Source organism: Ruditapes philippinarum, unplaced genomic scaffold (genome assembly GCF_026571515.1).
Source record: "Ruditapes philippinarum isolate M1 unplaced genomic scaffold, ASM2657151v2 ctg7393_1_1_1_1, whole genome shotgun sequence".
NCBI lineage: Eukaryota > Metazoa > Mollusca > Bivalvia > Venerida > Veneridae > Ruditapes > Ruditapes philippinarum.
The window spans coordinates 40,550-63,425 of NW_026866367.1; the positions used below are offsets into that span (position 1 = coordinate 40,550).

The window sequence follows — 22,876 nt, forward strand, 5'->3', positions numbered from 1 at the left end:
AATTTGTTGTCTGATATCCAAGGACTTCAGTATCAAATGGTTGTGTTGGAATGTTCCATGGAATCTCATGCATCATGTTTAATGAATTGGTATGTTCCATGGAACATCAACCGTCATATGTTTGGTGTGTTGGTATGTTCCATGGAACATCAACCGTCATATGTTTGGTGTGTTGGTATGTTCCATGGAACTTCAACTGTCATATGGGATTTCCTGGTTGACTTGATGAAGGTCATTAAGGTAAAAAATAGATTTTTCTACATGTAGTGATGAGACAAGATAAATTTTTAGTTTTGTCAAAGTCACATTAGAGAGCGTCAACCAGTGTTAAATAATATTCTTGATTTTTTTTTCTTCAAATAAAAGCAAGAATTTTTTACTTTGAAATTTTTTGTATCATTCCTCCATTTCTACAGTATAAAAATTTGGAATTTCACATTTTTAGTTTGTTTCAATCATTCAACCATCACAAAATGGTGGAATGATCACTTTTTCATAATTTTGTTTATGTATTTAACATCAATATTTTAATCTTAAATGTATTTTAAACTTTTGGTTGATGATAATTATTTGGTTAAGTAACCTTTTTCTAACAGTATAGGAGATTTTTTTTTCTATCATTTTTTGTTAATTTTGTTCACATGTGCATGTATGTATATATCTACAATTAACAAACAAGCAACACAAACAGGAATGTATAGTAATTATTTATTATAAACATTTCTGTACACATGCAATATTACTTCTCTGTATGCATGTTCACTTAAACACCTTTAAACACAATCATAAAATTTTGTGATTATAATTACTTTCCTGCTAATAAAGGATTAGATTTTTATGCTCCCCTAAGGGAAAGCATATAGTCGTCGCTTTGTCTGTCCGTCTGTCTGTATGTCTGCACTTACAGGACAGTAATTATGTGGCTAGAGGGACAATAGGTAACTGTTCTTTCTCTTTGATGTCATTCATTCCGTAATGCTTTTATGTGGCTATTTTCTTTTGTGTGTATAAGAGGGAACAATACAGTAGTCACATTATTACTCTCCTGTTAGAACGTCCGTCCGCTTTTCTTGTCCGGGACATAACTTTGAAACAACAAGAGATGTCAACGTGAAACTATGTAGGTACAATGTAGATAGATCTCATTGAGTAAGTGTGCAGTTCACAAGAACCATAACTGCCGTGCCGCACAAGAACCGAAAAACTCTGCCGTGCCTTATTTTTGAATTATTGCCTTTTGTTTATTTTTACACTTTGAACTTTGTCCGGGACATAACTCTAAAAGTATAAGAGATATAAACATGAAACTTTGTAGGTAGATAGATCTCATTGAGTAGAAGTGCATTGTTAAAGAACCATAACTCTGTCTTGCCTAATTTTGGAGTTATTGCCCTTTGTATATTTTGACACTTTGAACTTTGTCCGGAACATTACTCTAGAATTATAAGAGGTATCAACATGAAACTTTGTAGGTAGATAGTTCTCATTGGGTAGAAGTGCAGTGTAAAGAACCATAACTCTGCCTTGCCTTTTTTTGAAGTTATAGCCCTTTGTTTATTTTTACTTTTTGACTTTTGTCTGGGACTTAACTCTAAAACTATTAGAGATATCAACATGAAACTTTGTAAGTAGATAGATCTCATTGGATAGAACTGCAATGCTAAAGAACCTAAACACAGTCTTGTCTAAATTTTTTTGAGTTATTGCCCTTTGTTCATTTTTACACTTTGAATTTTACCCGTGACATAACTCTGAAACTATAAGAGATATCATCACATAACTTTATAGATAGATAGATCTCATTGAATAGAAGTGCGGTGCAAAAAAACCATTACTCTGTTTTGCCTAATTTTGGAGTTTATGCCCTTTGTTCATTTTTTTATACTTTCCTGTGTCCAAAACCTTCTCAGGGAGCATCACCCGGTTCAACTGGTTCTTGTTTTGTGAGATACTATTCTTTATGCAGTATAATACTGTTTATTATTTATTGTACAATAATATTTCAATAGTGCAATAGTTTCTATATTAGAGAAAATGTATTTTTTTTTTCCCAAAAGACATGTGAAAATTGTAAGAACTGCCTTTAAAAGAATACATGTTTAGGGTAATTGCAGACATCGAAAAATATTTTCTCAGTCACTCGTCTTGCATGGAGGACGAGAAACTTGTAAATGCAATGTGCATGCAATTTTTTTTTACTCATCCTGCATCGAGCTCTTAAAATCTACTTGTAATTACGAGTGGGTGAATGGAATTTTTCGATGTCTGAACTGACAAATCTCTTTGTGTACTTTGCTGATCTTGATTAGTTTTTGTACTGTATGTATAAATGCTATACTTGTGTATCATTTTTCAACTTTCTCAATGTATGTGAATATTCTGATTAATTTTATTTTGATAATTTGAAATAACAATTATCTTTGTTATGAAATGGTTTGAGTCTTTGACTGCATTGATGTAACATATTTAACAAATCTCTTAGAATGGTTAATTTGTAGGGATTCCAGTCTAGAATGGTTCCTGTCTTAACAATCAAGCATTTCTCTCAACCAAAGCCAAAGTACTTCCAATTCCAAGCTTATAAATCTGTCATGAGATACACCTTAGGATTAAGAATTGATTAAGCACTTTATTCATTGGATAATTTGAATCTGTGATAAACCAATCAAATACTCCTGAAGAAGACCAGTCTCTTTGTGATCTCATTCATTGGTCAATTTAAAATATGTGCTAAACCAATCAGATGATAGAGCATAATCTCTTTCATTGGCCATTGGATCAAACAACCATACAGTAGAGGAGAGAATTAACCTCCTTGTCTCAGATTTATAAACTTTGAACTGGCATTACTTTTTGTCAACAATAAATGACTACATTTTTGTATACACAGTGATAGTTAATAAATGTTTGGTGTATATAAATGCAGGCATCACATCATGAAGACTTTGCTTATGTAAGCTTTCTTTTTTTCATCTTCACCTAAATATAATCATCATTGTAATCAGAATAGACAAAATGATTCCTACAAGAACATCAAATATAATACATATTATATATTACACCTTTGTAAAAATCATTCAAGTATTGGCAACAACAATAGTAGACCCATTTCACAGGCTAGAAAGCAAGTTAAGGGAGTTCTTTAATGCACATTGCTCCGTTTTAGAGATTCAATATTTAAACTGCTTCAAATAACACAAGCTCAAAGTTCAAGACAGGCATGGTATGTAATTTTAGCACAAATAATATACATATGAATTATAGTTTTATCAACAAGGTGTAATAAATATGTTTATGATTGATGTTCTGGTTTGTATAGAGTTGTAACAATTATAATAGGATAGATGGTGGTGGTGGTCTCCCTTTATGGTGTTAACAGAAATCTAATTTCAGATTGTAACTTCATTAGATTTTTCAGGCATTGCTAAAGTTTTGTAAAGTTTTTAGTCCATTTGAAGAAATGGTCAGAAGACAAGATTTTTTATATGTTTTTTTTTTCAAAAGATTTTTTTCTCTATTTTTAAAAATTATCACTTTTTCAATATAAGTTATTGTATAACAAGAGTGATTGCCCCTGATTGTGTCAAAAGTTATCTGCAATAGTATTAGATTGGAGTAATCTGTCAGAATGTCAGTAGTAATTTTGACTTGAAAGTCTGAAACCAGTCTTCACTTAATTGAAGTCTGACCCCTTTTCAAAAGTTTTAGAATTTTGATACCATTGACAAATTCTTTCAGATTAGCAATGAATATTGCCTAATTCAAAGACAAAGATGTTCATAAAGAATATTGTAACACCTCATGTTGTGCTCTTGTTTTAATCAGAAATATTTATATGGATAATAGTATTCTAGAATATTTAACAAGAGCTTACTTGTATATAGAAATAGTGTATTATGGTAATGTGAAATGCCCTATTTGAAAAAGCTTGACAAGGAAAGAGTGATAAATCCACTATCCTTGACAGTGTAAGATCTTTCTCGAGTTTTAAGCTTGTTGCTAAGTGGTTCAGGTAAAAGCAATCATGCCTATTATTAGATTGAGTTTGAATTTAGCAAAAAAGAAGTTACCCTTAGTAAGTGATTGAGCTATCCTGTAATCCAGAAAAAGATAAAAAATTTATTATACTAAACTGATTTATGATTTATATGGTAAAGATTTGTCCCTAATCTATGTATTATGTAAATCCAGACATGACATTTATTTTTATTTATTTAATTCACCAGTTATGCACATTTTGTTATCCCCCGCCGAAAAATTTCGGCGGAGGATATAGAAATAGTCTCCGTCCGTCCGACCTTCCGTCCGTCCTTCCGTCCGACATTTTTGTCCGGAGCATATCTCTAAAAGTATTTGAGTTATCAACTTGAAACTTCATAGGTGGATAGACCTCATTGAGGAGGAGTGCAGTGCACAAGAATGATAACTCTACCTTGCATAATTTTTGAGTTATTGCCCTTTGTTATTTTTCAAAATTGATTTTTGTCCAGAGCATAACTCCAAAAGCCTATGAGATATTAACATGAAACTTCATAGGTGCATAGATCTCACTCAGGGGGTGTGCAGTGCACAAGAATGATAACTCTACCTTTCATAATTTTTGAGTTATTGCCCTTTGTTATTTTTCATACCTAATTTTTCACCTGAGTGGAGCATAACTCAAAAAGTGTTTGAGATATCAACATGAAATGTCATAGGTGGATAGATCTTATTGAGGAGGAATGTTGTACGCAAGAATGATAACTCTTCCCTATACAATTTTTGAGTTATTGCCCTTTGTTTTTTTTTATGCTATTTTGTCCAGAGCTAATCTCAAAAAGTATTTGAGGTATCATCTTCAAACTTCAAAGGTGGATGGATCTCATTGAGGAGGAGTGCAGTGCTTAAGAAAGATAACTCTACCCTGCATTATTTTTGAGTTATTGCCCTTTGTTATTTTTCAAAATTAATTTTTGTCCAGAGCATAACTCAAAAAGCCTTTGAGATATCAAAATGAAACTTCATAGGTGCATAGATCTCACTCAGGAGGTGTGCACTGCACAAGAATGATAACTCTACCTTTTATAATTTTTGAGTTATTGCCCTTTGTTCTTTTTCATACTTAATTTTTCAATTCAATTTTTTTCTCAAAAAGTATTTGAGGTATCAACTTGAAACTTCATAGGTGGATAGATTTTACTGAGGAGGGATGCAGCACACAAGAATGATAACCTACCCTGCATTATTTTTCAGTAATTGCCCTTTGTTATTTTCAGCCATCAGTATTCACATAGGTTTCAAATCTGTAATCACTATAGCCATCAGTTTTCATTACCAAAAGACCTCTTAAAATGGAATTATTCCGCTCTACTACATATACATTCTTCCAATGAGCAAACACATTCGGCGGGGGATGGCCATGTTGACATGGCTCTTGTTATATATAATTTTGCACAATGAATTATTTTAAACCTTGTTCATTGCATTTGAAATTTTAACAAGAGTATAAAAATCTTATTTTCAGATAACATTTAACAGTTCTTTTATCAGGCAATTTATAAATTTATATGTTAGTTACTATCACACCTGTGTACCCCTTTGAAACAATCAGTATGGGATAAAGCAGGGTGGGGGGGGGGGGGGGGCAAGGATGTCGGGACTATGCTTGCTTATCTGTGCCATCTTACAAAGCTTTGTGCTGTTATGACAACTTAGGTAGCACATTTTTGTTCAAATTTTAATACTAAATTCCTGTAAACCACAAGTGGATTGTTCCAAGTTTATTGCAGGGTAAGTCTATTAATACAAATCAAGGAGGGCAAGGGTTAACTTATAGTGCTTATACTAATAACATATTGTTGTTCTTATCATTGTTGTAAACTTGGAGGTTAAAGAATTAAACAAACTATATAATTATATAACATAACCATAGATTTTTATGTTGTCATTATTATAATGCTTGGTATAGGTAGAAATCTTGCTTGGTCTGTTTTGTATTGGTAGAAATATACTTATTCTGCTTGGTATTGGTAGAAATATACTTATTCTGCTTGGTATTGGTAGAAATATACTTATTCTGCTTGGTAATGGTAGAACTCTTCCTTGTTTCAAATATAGTAAAAAGTTTTTGTAATTAACATTCTAGTGGCATTTAATTATTCTAGCTTTCATTGTACCTCAATTTTTAAACATAATATTGCACAGTTTAAAGTTCCCTTGATTGATGTGTTTTCACAAGATTTTGCATATTCTGTTAATATTTAGACATTCAGTAATTTATCTTGTATATAAAATGGTATTTTAGGTAAAACCAATGAGCTGGACTGAAGTACAAGGATGGTCTGGTAGAGGTGGCTCTCTTCTAGGGACAAGAAAGTAAGATTGTTTTGCCTTTATATGATATATGTTTTGAGAATCATGACCACAGAGTCATGAATATTAGATGAAAAACAGAATAAAATGTTTTGAACAAGATATTCCCCTTCTGTTTCTGTGGGTTTTGCAATGATTTCACAGATTTCCAACTGCAGCTTTCATTAAAATGTACTGACAAACTACTTTCATGCTAGGTATTCTTTAATCATTTTATTCACAAAAATTTTACAATACACTGACAGCAAATACATGTATATAATTGAGCCGTGTCACGAGAAAACCAACATAATGGGTTTGCGACCAGCATGGATCCAGACCAGCCTGCGCATCCGCGCAGTCTGATCAGGATCCATGCTGTTCGCTTACAAACCCTATTACAAGCAGAGAAACTGATAGCGAACAGCATGGATCCTGATCAGACTGCGCTGATGCGCAGGCTGGTCTGGATCCATGCTGGTCGCAAACCCATTATGTTGGTTTTCTCGTGACACGGCTCATATAGCTTTAAACACTTTAAAATTATTTCAGGGTGTTGGCCAGCAAATATGGCATTGACAAGATTGCTGAGAAGATGAAGGAATATGACATTAGTGGACTGGTTATTGTTGGAGGATTTGAGGTAAGATCAGCTGAAGTTAATAAATTTGTGTATGCATACCAGTCTTAAATTCTTGAATCTGATTGGCCAAACTCAAATTTGAAAAGAGCCAATCAGTGAAAACCATTCAGAGACTGGTCTACAAACTTATGCTATTAATCCTCTGAACTATTTAATGTAATATTATAGGATTTTTATGACAGAACAGGTGGATCTTGCTAAACCTAAAATTAAAAAGACCTTTTGGCTTTAATCGTTTATCATGTGGATATCGAAAATCAGAATACAAATTGAGTTTGACAATTATATGATTTGCTTCTACATCATTCATGATATAAATGTAATTGATTTAGGAAACACATGTTCTGTTTGTTAGTATTTTAATAAACTGTTTTGAACATTAATATTTTAATTAAATGGTACAAGGGAGGTAACTGGGTTTGTTTATCAAACGTTGCTGTTTCTAGGTAATAAGCTTACATGTTTGTAAACATTGTACAGACTGTTCATATATAATGATTGTGTGATACAGGTAAGCTGGGAAATGAGGTAAAATACTAGAGTACATATACCTGAGTAACATGACATGAGTATTTGATCAATATATATATATATAGCAACTGGTGCACAATATATATATACATGTATATATCAGACATTAGTCTTTAGTATAATATGTAACTGTGATAGACAGGGCAGATTATATAATAGAAGATAAGAGAAATTCTGGCAATATGTCAAGCAGGAAGTGTTTTACCTGCAGGTTATTGATGTTTTAAAAAGTGTGTTAAAATATAACCTAGTTAAAGGTATGGGGTTAAGAAATTGTGTCATGGAGAAAAGTTCACTAGTATGAATTGATACAGAATTGTCCCAGTTTTCATTTCATTTATTTTGCCATCATGATGTAATAACAGTTTAGTGGAATATTAAGATATTGTGGGATTATTCATATTCAACTAAGCAGAGCAGTATGAAATTTGACTAAAAACAAATAGTTATGAAACTGACTAAGTTTTGAAAATTGAATTTAATTTAATGGAAGTGATGGCCTATTGCCTCAAAGCTAAGGATCTGTTGGGTTGGAGCCTATGTTAGTCTCTACAATGTTTCCTTATCATTTGACACCAATTGCTATGTTTCACAATTGGCCTGTCTTGCAAACACTTGTTTCACAATCTGTCTAAAGTAAAATTATACTAAATATTATTAAACTAAATGAGAATGTTAAGTCTCATGTTTGATGTGCCTGCATCTGAACTATCCAAACCTTATTTGAATCATGACTAAATACCAGAATACCAAATCAGATGAATAGATCTCCCCACCTACGGGAATCAGATTCTAAAATGATCAATATAAGTTGCAATGACTTGTTTTATAATCAAACTTCATGGAAAAGAAAATTAAGCAGTGGTTGTGTACTTTAAGTAATAAAAACAGAAATAGTAAAAGTGTGGCCTTTTGTTAATTTTAACCATTTTTTTGAAAAAAATTTTTTAAGAATTGCCTTATTTTGTCCCAATTGTGTAGTAACAGGTCTACTCCTTACATAATTTGATAGGAGTTAATCCATTACTTCACTAAGGAGACAATTTATCGTAATAAGTTCTCTGGCAAATGCTTTACAGGTGTGATTGTAATGATCAAACAAGAATAATTTTATTTTTCAGGCATATCACAGTGCACTACAGTTGACCGAGGCTAGGAAAGATCACGATGCTTTCTGTATACCTATATTGGTGATACCATGTACTATTAGTAATAACGTACCGGGCTCGGACTTTAGTCTCGGTGCTGACACAGCATTAAATGAAATAACAGATGTAAGTAGTTGAGAAAATTTTAAGAAATGTTAAGGTGATTGTAATATAAGGTTGTATATGTTATTTCTTAATCATATCTAACTTAACCCAGAAATGCTTTTATTTTCATTTCTCAGAAGCTTTTTATATGCCTGAAAAAAAAATTGGAGTAAAATGTTATGCACCTGGTTGTCTGTCCGTCTGTTAGCAGGTTTTGTGTCCAGTCCAGTGGAAGGATATTGAAACTACGTGGCAGAAATGTTAAGCAAAATGAGATGATGTGCAAAGTGGAAGGTTTGACCTTCCTCAGATCAAGGTCACACATAGTTACTATAGTTTTGTATAAGAAAACACTTTTAAGTCTTATTATGGTGAAAGCAGATACTACAATGCCTGGAGTGAAGAAATTTGACCTGTAGCATTGCCTTGTTGGCCTGTATAAAACTTGTTTTGAATCATGCCCCTAGGGTCAATATTTGTCCGCCTCTGGGGTCACTTAGCTTATATAGTCTTGTATGAGAAATCACAATTCAGTCATATTTTGTGAAACTTCACTGCCAACAGCTTAGAAAGTTGTATTAATCATGACCCTCGGGTCAAAAATTGCCCACAGCCCCAGGATTCACTTGCCTTATTTAGACTTAGGTAGAGGAAAACATATCTTATCTTTTTGTTAGTAAATACTATGCCTCTATATTTTGCATATATCATTGCCAAGTAGACCTCTATAAAAGTTTTATAATTATGCACCTAGGGTAAAAAATGCCTCCACCTTGGAGGTCATACAGTCCATAGTATCATAAGGATAATTAAGATAAAACATTTTTCAAACAAGTTTCTTGATTTGGTCTCTACCCTTATTGAAGGATTAGTTTTGATTACTCAAACAAATTTACATTCAGGCGTATCTTGCACCACGCGAGAATGACCATGTCATTTTAAGCATGCAACTTGTCTTGCACAAATATGTAAGACAGGTTATTATAGCATCGGTGTAATCCTGTCAGATATGCAAGAAATTTTTGTCTTTTTATATGATATGCCATATCACAAAGTGAGAATGAAGATTAACCGTACAGTCAAACAATTGTAATATTTCAGATATGTGATAGAATTAAACAGAGTGCTACAGGCACAAAACGTCGTGTATTTGTTGTCGAGACTATGGGCGGATACTGTGGTTACCTAGCAACAATGAGTGGATTAGCTGGAGGAGCAGACGCAGCTTACGTGTTTGAGGACAAGTTCTCAATTACTGATCTAAGAGTAAGTCATTCCTGTTAGAAACTGTTGATTCTTTAAAGAGTACTAAGCTATATCTTTTCAAAGATATTTTTATAAAAATTACACAACTGTATAAAATTGGTATATTCGTAATCTTGGGGTTGATTCTCGAAAGAGTTGTAACATACATGTAGAATGCCTCTGTTATTTAAGAGAAGAGAATAAAATTTTCCTGAATAAAATCTGCTGCTTTTTCAAGAAGGTTTTTATTAAATGTTAAAGTGACATTATGCTCATATTTTCATAGTCAAGTTGAGCTGAATTGACTTTATATTTCAAAAGATTGACTGTCAAAAATTAGATGGTGTTTGACCAACAGTTGATATTGGAAAATGTTCAGGATAAAATTATAATTCTGCCTAAAATATAAAAAGACTGTCCCACTCTTTAAATTATAAACTAAGCGTTATAGGTAAATTCTAATGGATCCTTATAGAAATTTCATTTGGATCTGTGTGTTATTTATTGTTTATGCGAACTTAATTATCAAATTGAAAGGAATTATGGCAAAATGAAAACTTATTTTGATCTTCACCCATTCACTCACTATATACCCTTGGATGGGCATAATGTCACTTTAAGCAATGACTTTGTGCATAAACCAAATGTTCATAAGGAAATGTACAAACATATTTCTACCATACAAAGTATTTGTCATTAATTCAAATATGACAAAAACAATTTTGCAAACTACAGGCAGCAGAAATATAGCTTTATACACTTAAATGTAAGGGAACTATCTAGCTAGCTTATAGAGGAAGGTTCTTCTCAAGTTCCAGCTTATATTATTAATGTGTTATGTGGTACATTAGGTTTTCCTTCATATGGATAGTTGGAAAAGTGTCATTTGACCTTTACAACATTAGTATGACTCTAAAGCTAACGTCTAAAGGAACATTAATTGTTTGTGGAGATAAATATTTTTGTACTTGTATGGTGCAAAGGAATGCTCATTGGAACTGTAGCAACTAGCTGTTACATTATACATGTAATTAATAAATAGTGGGGGAAAAATGAACAAAACAAACATAGATGATTGTCTTCAAAATCGTAATTTTTAACTCTTGCATGGATTTCCTTTACACCTAAAATTTCTACATTTTCCAGGCTTATGTTTAACTATCAAGCACTAAGAATTTTAGAGCACACTGTCCATTTTACAGGCAACTGTTTATGTTTTTGAAATCATTATGTTACTGTTTTATGGCTGTTGTTTTTTCTGCAGGATGATGTCTTTCATTTAAAGAATAAAATACTCAATGCTGGTGTGCAAAGAGGCTTAGTTTTGAGGTATGTAAGCATTTTACCTTTTACACATAATGCATCAGTGTAAGAAACCCTAGCTAACCCTCCGTTTCTGTATCGAAATAATGAATTTAAGCATCAAACAGTACATAGTGGTGGTGTTGGTAGTTTTCACTCCAGATCACGGCAGTTAGCCACATTGAATTTACCAGAGCAAAGGTCAGCCACCTTACATTTCTGGGCATGCTGTCAAGAAGAACTGATAACTTCTGTGCATGCCAGACAAGAGGTATTGTGTGAAAAACCATAGAAAAGATTTCATGATCAATCACAATGAAAGTGACCTGCTCTGTCACAGAATCGAACGCTGACCGGGCGATTCACAGTCCAACGCTCTACGTATTAACTAACCAAATGGTGCCTATGGTACACAGTAGGCCCATGTCAACAATTTATATGTATTGCAAGCTTGTGTCAACAGTAACAAATTGCTCCAAATTTGAAACAGGACAAAGCTATTATAAATAGTATGGGTTAAGGAATCAATCAAATTTCAGAAGACATTTATAGAGAACAGGGATGCCAATTTTCCGCGGATTTCGAGGTACTCGAACCACTTTTGAGAACGATGTAAATCCGAGGAGAAAATTTGGTGGGTGGGGGTCTCTTTCGCCGAGTTTGCTACCGTGTATTGTCCGCCGATTGTAAATGTTTAGACCATACCTTAAATATTTAGACCATACCGCTTTTGGGTATGTTCAGTTATTGTCGCTATTATAGTAAGCCAATGAACGATAGCGTTAAATATACCGACCAATCGTAGCGTCTTTCTGTAGTTGAAGAAATCAAGACAAAATGTCGGCCGATTAGCCAATTAACTCCAACAACGCCTCGAAGATCAAAGACTTGACAAAAATGTTAAAAAATAAGTTTAATTTGAAATGCTTAGAGAACACAGTAAATGTGAATATCGGATCAACGAGACAAGCGTCCGCATTGATGATGATTTCGTCAAAATAAATATCAGTAAATATCAATATCAGTTGATGAAAATATGTGATAAAGCACTAAAAGGAAATGAATTTTAGACCATCTGAAAAGGATGAAAACCCTGGAGCTTAGTATGATGATTGGTCATGACCAGCTGATGACCCTTATTGATTTTGGGGTCAATGGGTCAAAGGTCAAGGTCACATTGACCTTGTAAGTAAAAACAGTTTCTGATCAATAACTAAAGAATGCTTAGGCCTAGGAACTTCAAACTTGGTATGATGATTGTTCATGACCAGCAGATGACCCCTATTGAATTTGGGGTCAAGGTGACATTGACCTTGTAGTTAAAAGCGGTTTCCGATCAATAACTTAAGAACGCTTTGGCCTAAGAACTTCAAACTTGGTATGATGAGGTTCATGACCAGCAGATGAACCCTATTGATTTTGGGGTCAAGGGGTCAAAGGTCAAGGTCACATTTACCTTGTAGATAAAATCAGTTTCCGATCAAAACCTTAAGAACGCGATTTTGGGATAAAGGGGTCAAAGGTCAAGGTCATATTTATCTTGTGTTGGTAAAAACGGTTGATGATCAAAACTTAACATCCCATGAGCTGTTGGCCCTCAAACTTCGTAGGTGCATTTGACTTGACAGTTAGATGACCCCTATTGATTTTTGGGGGTCAAAGGTCAATGTCATATTAACCTTGTAGGTGAAAACGGTTTCCGATCAATAACTTGACAAGCCCATAGCTGCTGGCCTTCAATCTTTGTAGGTGCATTAGTCTTGGCCAGTAGATGACCCCTATTAAATTTTGGGGTCAGGGGGTCAATGTCATATTGACCTTGTACTTAAAGACAGCTTCTGACCAATAACTCAACAACTCATGTTGCCTTGGTTGATATTTTTATATTAAACTAAAAATGCTTTTCATATACACATTTGAAGGTCTTATGTAATATAACAACTTGGCTGACATTAATGAGGCCTATATGATTCATTAATTTATGCATATATTATTTGGTAAGATTTGTAATAACTTTGTGCACAACCTATGCAGTCACAATAATCATTACCTAGTGACTAGTCGTGACCAGTAGATTACCCGTATTGATTTTTTGTTCACTAGGTCAAAAGTTAGTCATAATAACCTGATCACATGACTAATTGGCTGCCGATAGGGGGCATACATGTTTTACAAACATATCTTGTTCTAGTTAAATGTTTTAATTGTAGAGTCTTACAATGTATATACATGTGTATTTTGTAAACTGGAATTATTTAGAGCTTTTCATCTCAAAAGGCAATATTTTGAACATTAATATAACACTGTACTAACAATGTATTTCAGAAATGAGCTTGCAAATGCCCATTACACAACAGACTTTATAGAACAGTTGTTTAGTGAAGAAGGTAAAGGAGTTTTTACATGCCGCAAGAATGTCCTTGGTCACATGCAACAGGGCGGAGTACCAAGTGTGTTTGATCGAAACTACGGTACGAAGCTAGCAGCTAAAGCAGTGCCATGGATGGCACAGCAAGTGAAAGAATACACACAAGAAAATGGTATGTGCTTATACAATGAATTATTCCCTTAATTCTGTTATACTTTATACTGGTGCATTTTTAACCCGTCCAGTTCAAAGAAAAGGTCAAACCTGAAGTCTTCCACCACTAGTAGCCAAATGACCTTTACAAAGTCTGTGTGACGTAAAATCCAACCAAGTGATGAAAGTAACAAGAGGAAATCTCCTTTAAAAATGGAAAGAATTGAAGGGGCTTCTGTAATCAAATGGTTAATAATTTGCGCTTCATTGTCTTTGGTTAGAAGCCCTACAGGGATTTTCTATAGGGAATTTTTTTCCCTGTGAGGAACATTAGCTAGCTTACAGATGGTTAGGGGTTCTACTTGTATGCCAATTTATGCCTTTTAAAAATACAGAGTTTGTTTGAAGGAACAGCTTTAAAGCTGCATGCCTCTAGATGAGCCAAAAAATATTTCAAGAAAATAAAACTAGAGAAAATGCCCTAAGATTTAAAGAAAAGTAAAAAGATCCAAGTAATAATTTTACATGTTTTTTGTGATGAATTATTTATTTGCCAGTATTAATCACCATATTTCTATGTAAACAGTAAGGTTGGGGATTTTTTTTTTGCATATTTTGACCTCTTTTCAGTGATTTTGTGGCTTGTAAGTGCTTTTTGCAATGTGTTAATTACTTTTTTTGTTCACTTCACAATGTTTTACTTTTAAATAAATTTTTCAACTATTTCATGAAAATTAGCACTTTTTTAGGAAATAAAAATCAGAAATTTTCATCTTTCCTTTGTTTTTATGAACATCTTTGAGATTGAGTCATTTGTATTAATTGAGACATCTTGTTTCGGGTTTTTTTGTAGGTAAAGTTTTCACAAACACACCAACAACTGCATCTTTACTTGGTATGAGAAAGCGACACATGGAGTTTTCACCACTTCAAGAGCTGGCAAAAGGAACTGATTTTGAGTATGACATTTAGACCTAACTCTTACAATATTAGTGTTTAATTTTAAACATTTTTTTGGGCCACTATTGAGTTTGTTTGCTGGAATGGACCTGTACTGGTGTCATATGGTTGTGACTGTAGCAGGTCTCAGTGTCTATTCTAGGATTTGAAAAACAGGGGGGACTTATATCGAAAAGTAATAATTTATTACATTTGTTGATTTTTTTTCCTTCTTTCTCTATGTAAAATTTTCCCCCTGCCTCTGAAAAAATAGGGGGGAATTCTCAAAAATATGGGTGAATCCCCCCATCCCCCCTCCTAGAATAGACACTGAGGTCTTAGACATATCTTAGCCCTAGCTTGAGATATAGACACTGTAACTACTTTGCATCTGCTTCCATTGTTCATGTTTGACCATTCCCATGCTAAATAGCTATATACTGTTATTTAAATGGACTAGTCCATCCTTTTATTGTAGGCAAAATTAAAGGGGGGAAATTTTTCAAATTAGTACTGACTGAATATAGTGAACTGTGCTTTATCGAGATCAAATGGCATTGATGTGCCTGCTGAACTTGGTCTGCACTGGTTGCATGAGAAGATTCAGTTGTGGCAATCAAGCTAAGAGTTAATCAAGCCATGTAACAAATGTCATAATTTATGTTTATTCAGCCTATTATTCTGATCTTTATCTACTGCAAGCAAAGACCATGTAATTTAACTTCCCACTTTGCAGGACAAAATTCCTAAATTTCCCAATCCATAGGATATTGACAAAATTAACAGTTTGGTAAAACCTGAAAAAATACATGTAGTTTCTTCAAAGATTTTTAATTAAAGTAAGTAAAGTTACCGTAAGTAGAATGTTAAATCTTGATTTAAACTCTTTGTAAATGAATCCTATCCTGATGATGTCAAGAAAATTTTATTTTATTTTTTTCCAGACATCGTCTGCCGGAGGATCAATGGTGGTTGAAGCTCCGCCCTCTTCTTAGAATTCTCGCAAAACATACAGAGACTGGCTATGTGTCTGAGACAATACCCGAAGGTGTAGTTGATCTGGAGGAATTAGATGAATACTAAATGCTGATTGGAGGATTTGAAAAAAATGGACTGATCTGATTGGTGGATTTGAAAAATTCAAAAAATAATCCATCAATCTGATTGGACAATGGACACTTTTCTCAATTATAGTGTTTTGAACTATTAGTTTTCCCTGACAACTTGACCGTCACAATTTTTTTAGTTAAATAAGTGAAACTTTATTGTTTAAAACATTTGCATTAATTAGAACTGTGTATTTTTTGTAAATGAACAGAAGTATATTCTTTGGAGTTGATAAATTAACCTTTAATGAAGGGTTAAACATTAAGGCTTTCAAGTGCTTTTTCATTGTTTTGTTTTTTACTCCTTATGCATTTGATTTATCTGTTTAAGGAAATAGTGCTCATGTGTACTGTAAGCTGTAGGAAACAGAAATTGTTTGAATCAGTGTATTGATTAACAATTGTGAAACATGCTTGTGTTGTTTCCAGCCAAGATTTAAAATAGTTACATGTATAGGATATTTTAAAGCTGAAAGTTTATTAAGGTTTTACATTATCCTGGTACTAAGATTGATTTGATTCAAAATGGGAAACAAGAGGTTTCTGTGTTGGTGCCCACTTGTGCCTGAAATAATGCCAGGAGGTGTACCCGTGTCTTCCTTCACTTTTAAATCTGGAAAGTTGCCATTTGACCTTAAGAGTGTTGCAATAATAATGATAAAAGTTTGCATGTGGAACAAGTGAAATATTATATTTTTAGCCAAATGATACTACCTGGTGCTGCAGGAAAGACATTTCATCATGGCGTTGATATGTATAAGCTTGGCAATTATTGTGAACACCTGTTGCCACAATCTTGTTACATATATTTAAGCTAGGGAATTAATATATGTGATAAATTTTTATTCATAAAACAAATTTATACTAGATCTGTATTAGAGTGACCTCCCAGTTTACAAAACCATTTATTAATTGACATATCTTGTCAAGAATATTTATATAGTATTATATATATATGTAAACTTATTTGTCCAGTGTATTTGTGTTTGATTTAATTGACCTTATGTCAGGTTAAAAAATAAGAATGAGCATATGCTTCTTTTTTTATTTTTTATTAAACTTGTTTTGAACCTTTTAGTTGGTTATATTACCAATTTGTTTATAGTTTGTCCTGTATACTGGATCTTTCTGTGTAAAGGTTTATGCTTGGATATTATTATTCAAGCCTTAAATCTAACTGGCTGTTATTCCTGTCTCAAATTTAAATTTTAGCCAATCACAATGCTTTTCTCATAACAGTGCTTAATTATTGGTCTATTTTAAAAACTGTGTCATAGAATAAGCCAATTACAGAGAATTCAGTATATGAATATTATTTGGTATGCTATATATATCATTTAAAGATTGTTTTATAAGTTTTAAACATTTGTAAAAAAAAATTTTGCACTTAGATACAAGAAAAGAAAATTGTTTATAAAGTGAAACATGAAGGTCACCTACATTGATGATAATGAGGTGCTACAAGCACTAAGGTAGCTTGTATTGTAAAACCTTCAGTGTGTTTAGTATTATTTTGTAATTTGTGCTGTTATGCTGTTGAACCTGTTGTTTGTACTTTATAGTTATGATGGTTATAAAAATCATTAACGAAATTGAGAAATTTTTTAATTCTTTTTATTACAGTTCATAAAAGAGAATTTTAACTGCATTATTTAAGTGTTTGACTCTAATCGTCTTTGGATTTTACATGTGAGAAAGCTATCCAGCTAGCATACGGAACGTCGGTGGTTCTACTGAAGTGCTGCTGAGGTCTTCCTTCACCAGTAGAGCTGGAAAGCCGCCATATGATAATCTACACTGTATTGGTGAGATGATAAACCCAACCAAAAAAAAATGAAAATAAAAAAACAACTTAAATCCTGCGATTGTACGATTATGGCATATTTGCAGGGGATTTTTTTTTTACCATGAAAACAGTAAGGGTGCTTAATATGGCACTTTCTTCATACAAAATCTGTTTTGTGCAGACATTTTACAATTTATAAAAATAACCCTATTTTAGTTTTATTATTTGGAATATCTTTAGATTGTTTATAAGTCTTCTAGTATTTGTGCCATTTTTTGTTTATTGTATATTTACAACATAATTATCTTGTAAAGAATGTTGAGATTGAGTTAGAATACAGTATTATATGTGGTTATAATGGTAAAAAAATGATCTTCCTCTAATGTTTAGTTTATGCAGAATTTATTTAAGTTTGAATGGAAAGGAAGCTATAAGCATATTGACAATTCTGTTGACAGCTTATGTTGAATATTTTAAATGTCCTTGGAACTAGTTAGATAAATACTTTTATTTCCTCCAGAATAAATATAGAAACTGGTTCAATAAACAGTGATTACACTTAACACCATATCAAAGGAGACTTTTTGCAGATTTTAAATTTAAATATATGTGAAGTTATACAAATACATAATGATTGTGTTTTTATTTCAAAAAAGAAGAAAAACCTATAAGATACTGCCAATTTATTTAAAACAGATTTTCAAAAAGTAGGAGAAAACATCAAAATTATTGTCTAAAACAATTTTATCCTTAGTGGGGGTAATTTACTGCTAATTGTAAGTCTTAATCAATAGTAAAGAGCCTAGACTTACTTACCAATTTAAATGTTTTCCCCTACTTAAGATTATATTTACTCACACTGACCAGTAAGGTTTGTTGGAGTTTTAAAGCAACCAATGAACTTATCTTGTTATAAAGGAGCATATCTTTTAAGCGAAATGCTCATTGCAAGCCCAAGCAGCTGGCATAATGACAGACTACTAAAAACATAAATTTTGAAAAAACATGATAATTTTAGAAACAAAAGTCTCCAAAGAGTGCTATTGGCTACTTTAAAATTAATTGATAGCACTTCAGTGAAAAATAAACACAAGTGTAAATATACATGTATATCCTCATAATGAAAAACAAAATTACATGTAATATCCTCTGTACATTAATGTTTGTGTTTTATATTCTTTTAGAATGATACCACTACCTTATTGTTTGTAAAAGACACAATGTCCTTTATCTTGCTTAGTAAGGGTATATTTATTTTTTGTTTTACTTTTTTGTCATTCAGTTTTTTTCCATTATTGTTTATTTTTAAAGCATTACTGAAATAAAACCTTGCAAAACATCACAAGTGTTGTAAAAATGATTTCAACAGTTCTTATCTCTAATTTCAGCTGTTTTAGCTGACCTTGTCAAATGCTTAGTGGCGCGTTTGTGTGACGTCATAATGTTAGTCCCCTGTTGTTATCCATAATTTCAGTAATATTATCATCTCTTGTACCACTTCTACATTTGGTAGAATTCTGCTAACTTGACAAGAATGAGCTAAGATATTTGATATGTAGAATGAACTTGTGGTTCTCTACATATCTTAAATCAGACATGCCTGTTGGCTCGATTTGACCCTGCCCTTGGAGTGACATAGTTAACATAGACTTGAACATGATAGCACATTTAGGATGGTCTGGAGCTTAAATATTTGGCATGTTGCATTGTCATGTGAATCTCTTCTTAAGCTACACAAATCATGGCCCTGTCCCAATGTAAACTGATGCCATATGTCTGCATTGAATAAATATAACATTTTCTAGCACCCAATCTGAATTAAATGATGTAGGACCATCGTTGCTTTAAAAAGTAAATTAAACCAGTGTATCTTGCATATTTATATGACATGCTATTAAAAACCCCGATGTACATATCCTGCTGATGAGACATTACGCGTGGACGTCCTGGCCGAGGCCATTCTTTGTTGGTTCCAAACTGTTGCTTTCATATTTGTGAAAGGCGTCTTCAGTTTTTGGGTGCACACCAAATTATTGTTCAGTGTCAATCATGCCTGCGGCAAGGAGTTTGTCGGTTTTGTTCAACCTAATTGGCATGGCATATCAAAAAAGTTGACTGGTTGAGTCTTACTAGTATCAACACTATGTTTTTTTTTTTCAAAATTATGTTATTTTCTATCTTATTATATCAATTCATTTCAATATATGGTTTAAACCGAGACTTTGGCCAAAGAGACATATTAAGTCATGACCAGTGTAAATGACTAAAAGGGATTCATGAAACATGTGTCTGTAATATTTCAAGATTGATAAAATTTGAGCGATACATGATAGTACATTATTCAAATGCCAGAGGAGATATTTACTTGCAGGATATTTTTAACGACGTGCAAGACGAATGATTTAAGATATACTAAAGTAAATTGATTTCTCTTTGTCTTAACAATGTTTTCTCCTGTTGGTGGAAAATCCTCCCGGGAAACGCAAGTATAGTGTCGTCCTAATTAATATAACATTTACTGTTGTCTTGCATTTGACCGTTTGATTCCTGTGATAGACCAAGCAATTCCTCTAAGAATTTCGATTTTGATCAGATTGAAATGTGTGTGCCATGCAATCGCTACAATTTAATTATCGACACAATGCTGGTTCATGGGTAAAGCTTAAATGGTTTGTTATCTAATGTTTTATTACACACAATATTTAAATACAAACACACTTATATATCTTACTTTAAGGCATTCTATGAAACAAATAATTGAATATAAAAATGATTTATTGCAAATAACAACGAACTGTTATATATAACAAATTAAAATAAATTATTGTTGGTATTATTGGCATTACCTACAAGATATAACTTTTAAATATCACTAAAATTCATTTTCATCGATTTACTTTTTATGACCCGAAAGTGCAGTCATTTGTCAGATGTCAGAAAATGCAAGGTTCAGACCCTAAAGATATTTTGCACAAGACATTGTCTGATAGACCTCTACCAAGATAGTTCAAATTATAGCCCTGGGTCAAAATTGGCCCCATCCTGGAAGTCTGTTAAAAATCTTCTTGCCTGAAGGTAGCTTTGATAGTTGGTATATGATTTCCAGGATATTTATATCGAAATAGTAGCCACTAGTGTTGGCCTTGCTACCAGAGAGGGGGGGGGGGGGGGGGGGGGGTAGTACCCGGGGGTCATAGACTTTCATTATGTACAGATAGTAAGAACAGAAACTAAAACAAATGTTTTCTGAATAGGAGAAAGCTACAGCTTAGATATTTTACATGAGACATTGTCTGGTGAACCTGTATCAAGATTGTTTGAATTAAACCCTTGGGTCAAAAGTTTTCCCTGCCCAAGGGGACAGTGACTTTCTTTCTTGTCCTTTGATGTACAGCCATGAAATTTGGACCATGTGCACAGTTTGAGATGTAAAATTGAATTTTAATATCAGCTGACCTAGATTTTGACATATCACCTACTTTCTTGTCCTTTGATGTACAGCTATGAAATTTGAACCATATGTTCACAAAGTAAGATGAAAATTGATATCAGCTAACCTAGATTTTGACAAAGTGACTTAGTTTCTTGTCCTTTGATGTACAATCATGAAATTTAGGCCATGTGAAATATGACCTTGACCACCAAATTCAACTAGACTTAACTGCATTATGGCAAAGTTCAATTGTATAGAAACAATCAAAGGGCTGCAAGCTCTGTGGTATTTTCTGATCTTTGCAATCTAAATCATACTGACTATCTGTATGTATTTTTCTATATAAGTTTATTTTTATATACTATTATTCATCTTACGCAGCGACTGCGTTAAGATTTATTTTCTATAACAGTTTGAGAGTGATACATATGGAATTTTGCATGACTAGAGTTGCATCAAAAATCATTTTTTATGACAGCCACACTTTATCCTTGCATATCGTGGCTACTTCCTTAAAAAAGACACTTAAAAAAAAAAGGTTGCCTTGACTAGGATTTGAACCTTAGGCCTCTCACACCCTAAACGAGCGCGATACGAGTGCGATACCACTGCACCACGGTGAAGTAATACGTAATATGTAGCCTGAATAAAAACAAATACATTGTAATTCTAAATTGAGAATTTCCATGTCGTGTTTGTAATCCTTATCAATTTCGAGGTATTTTGTTCACGATAAACCTGTTTAACACTGATAAAAATAATTTAGCGAAAATCTTCTCGCCAAAACAGTCCGACATGTATATATTCCACTACTCGGCAGTCGGATTTATTTGTGTACTACGCCCTGGAGTATTCAGTAATCGACATAGCTAAAATTAGCATTTTCATTGATTAAAATGATATTCATCCGCGAAATTTTTGATTGTAACCTCATATTTCTATTGACTAATCTGAACTTTCAATGCACTGTAATTCGTTAAATGCCTACATTAAAAATTATTCTGTCTTTTAAATTGCTGGTTTTTAAGCAGTTTTGAGTGAAACTACTATACGTTGTTAGGTCTGTTAGGAAATTTTGTGTTAGACCGTGGATGTTAGCTATGTATTTACTGATCTTGCGATCAGAAAATACAAAAAATAAATCTTCTGTTCTTATACTACTAGTAAGGGTTGTATTAATGCAATGGCATAGCATTTTTCACAAATGCAATCTTGTTCAACTTTGAGAACTCGAAATATTCCTTAGAAATATCGATGTAATTCATACCTGTAGAATGTTGCAGACAAAATATATTTCCGGCCAGGCTTTCCCTGATTCAATTAGAGGTACAATACTTTCCACAGTAACCATTACATATATATGGTATTTTTATATGCCCTAAAAGGGCATATTATGTTATACCCCCTGGCGTCCGTCTGTCTGTCCGTCCGTCCGTCCGTCTGTCCGAGCCAACATTTGATTATTATGAGCTTCATTCCGTAGTTAAATAAAGAACATAAACTCATAAAATTTAAAATTAAGAGTTTTTTTTTGTTTTTATGAGCTTATTTTGCTTATGGACGTTGGTCCAGGTGGTGTTTATGAGCTCATTTGCCTCATAAACATCAAATTTTGGTCCGTCCGTCCGTACGTCCGTCCGTCCGTTAGCAATTTGGTTTCCGGAGCATAACTTAAGTTCCATTTGGCCCACAATGTTCAAACTTCATAGGATGATTGTCCATATTGGGTAGAAGACCCCTATTGATTTTGGGGTCAAAAGGTCAAAGGTCAAGGTCACTATTACCTT

At 33.1% G+C, this 22,876-nt stretch overlaps 1 protein-coding gene across 5 annotated transcripts in view; it reads left to right on the plus strand.

Annotated features, from left to right (window-relative positions):
- The window catches only part of LOC132732296 (ATP-dependent 6-phosphofructokinase, muscle type-like), a 49,183-nt gene extending 30,182 nt beyond the window's left edge, over window positions 1-19,001 (plus strand). For 3 of the 5 annotated variants that reach the window (XM_060718686.1, XM_060718689.1, XM_060718690.1), the window contains 8 exons: window positions 6,284-6,354; window positions 6,883-6,973; window positions 8,626-8,778; window positions 9,859-10,023; window positions 11,267-11,331; window positions 13,630-13,844; window positions 14,679-14,784; window positions 15,709-19,001. In XM_060718686.1, the coding sequence (XP_060574669.1) occupies window positions 6,284-6,354; window positions 6,883-6,973; window positions 8,626-8,778; window positions 9,859-10,023; window positions 11,267-11,331; window positions 13,630-13,844; window positions 14,679-14,784; window positions 15,709-15,847 (1,005 nt within the window). In that variant the 3' untranslated portion in view covers window positions 15,848-19,001. Of the gene's footprint in view, window positions 1-2,926; window positions 2,954-6,283; window positions 6,355-6,882; window positions 6,974-8,625; window positions 8,779-9,858; window positions 10,024-11,266; window positions 11,332-13,629; window positions 13,845-14,678; window positions 14,785-15,708 lie in introns of all 5 variants that reach the window. The other 2 variants (XM_060718687.1, XM_060718688.1) reach the window with 1 other exon arrangement.
- The last annotated feature ends 3,875 nt before the right edge of the window (window positions 19,002-22,876 follow it).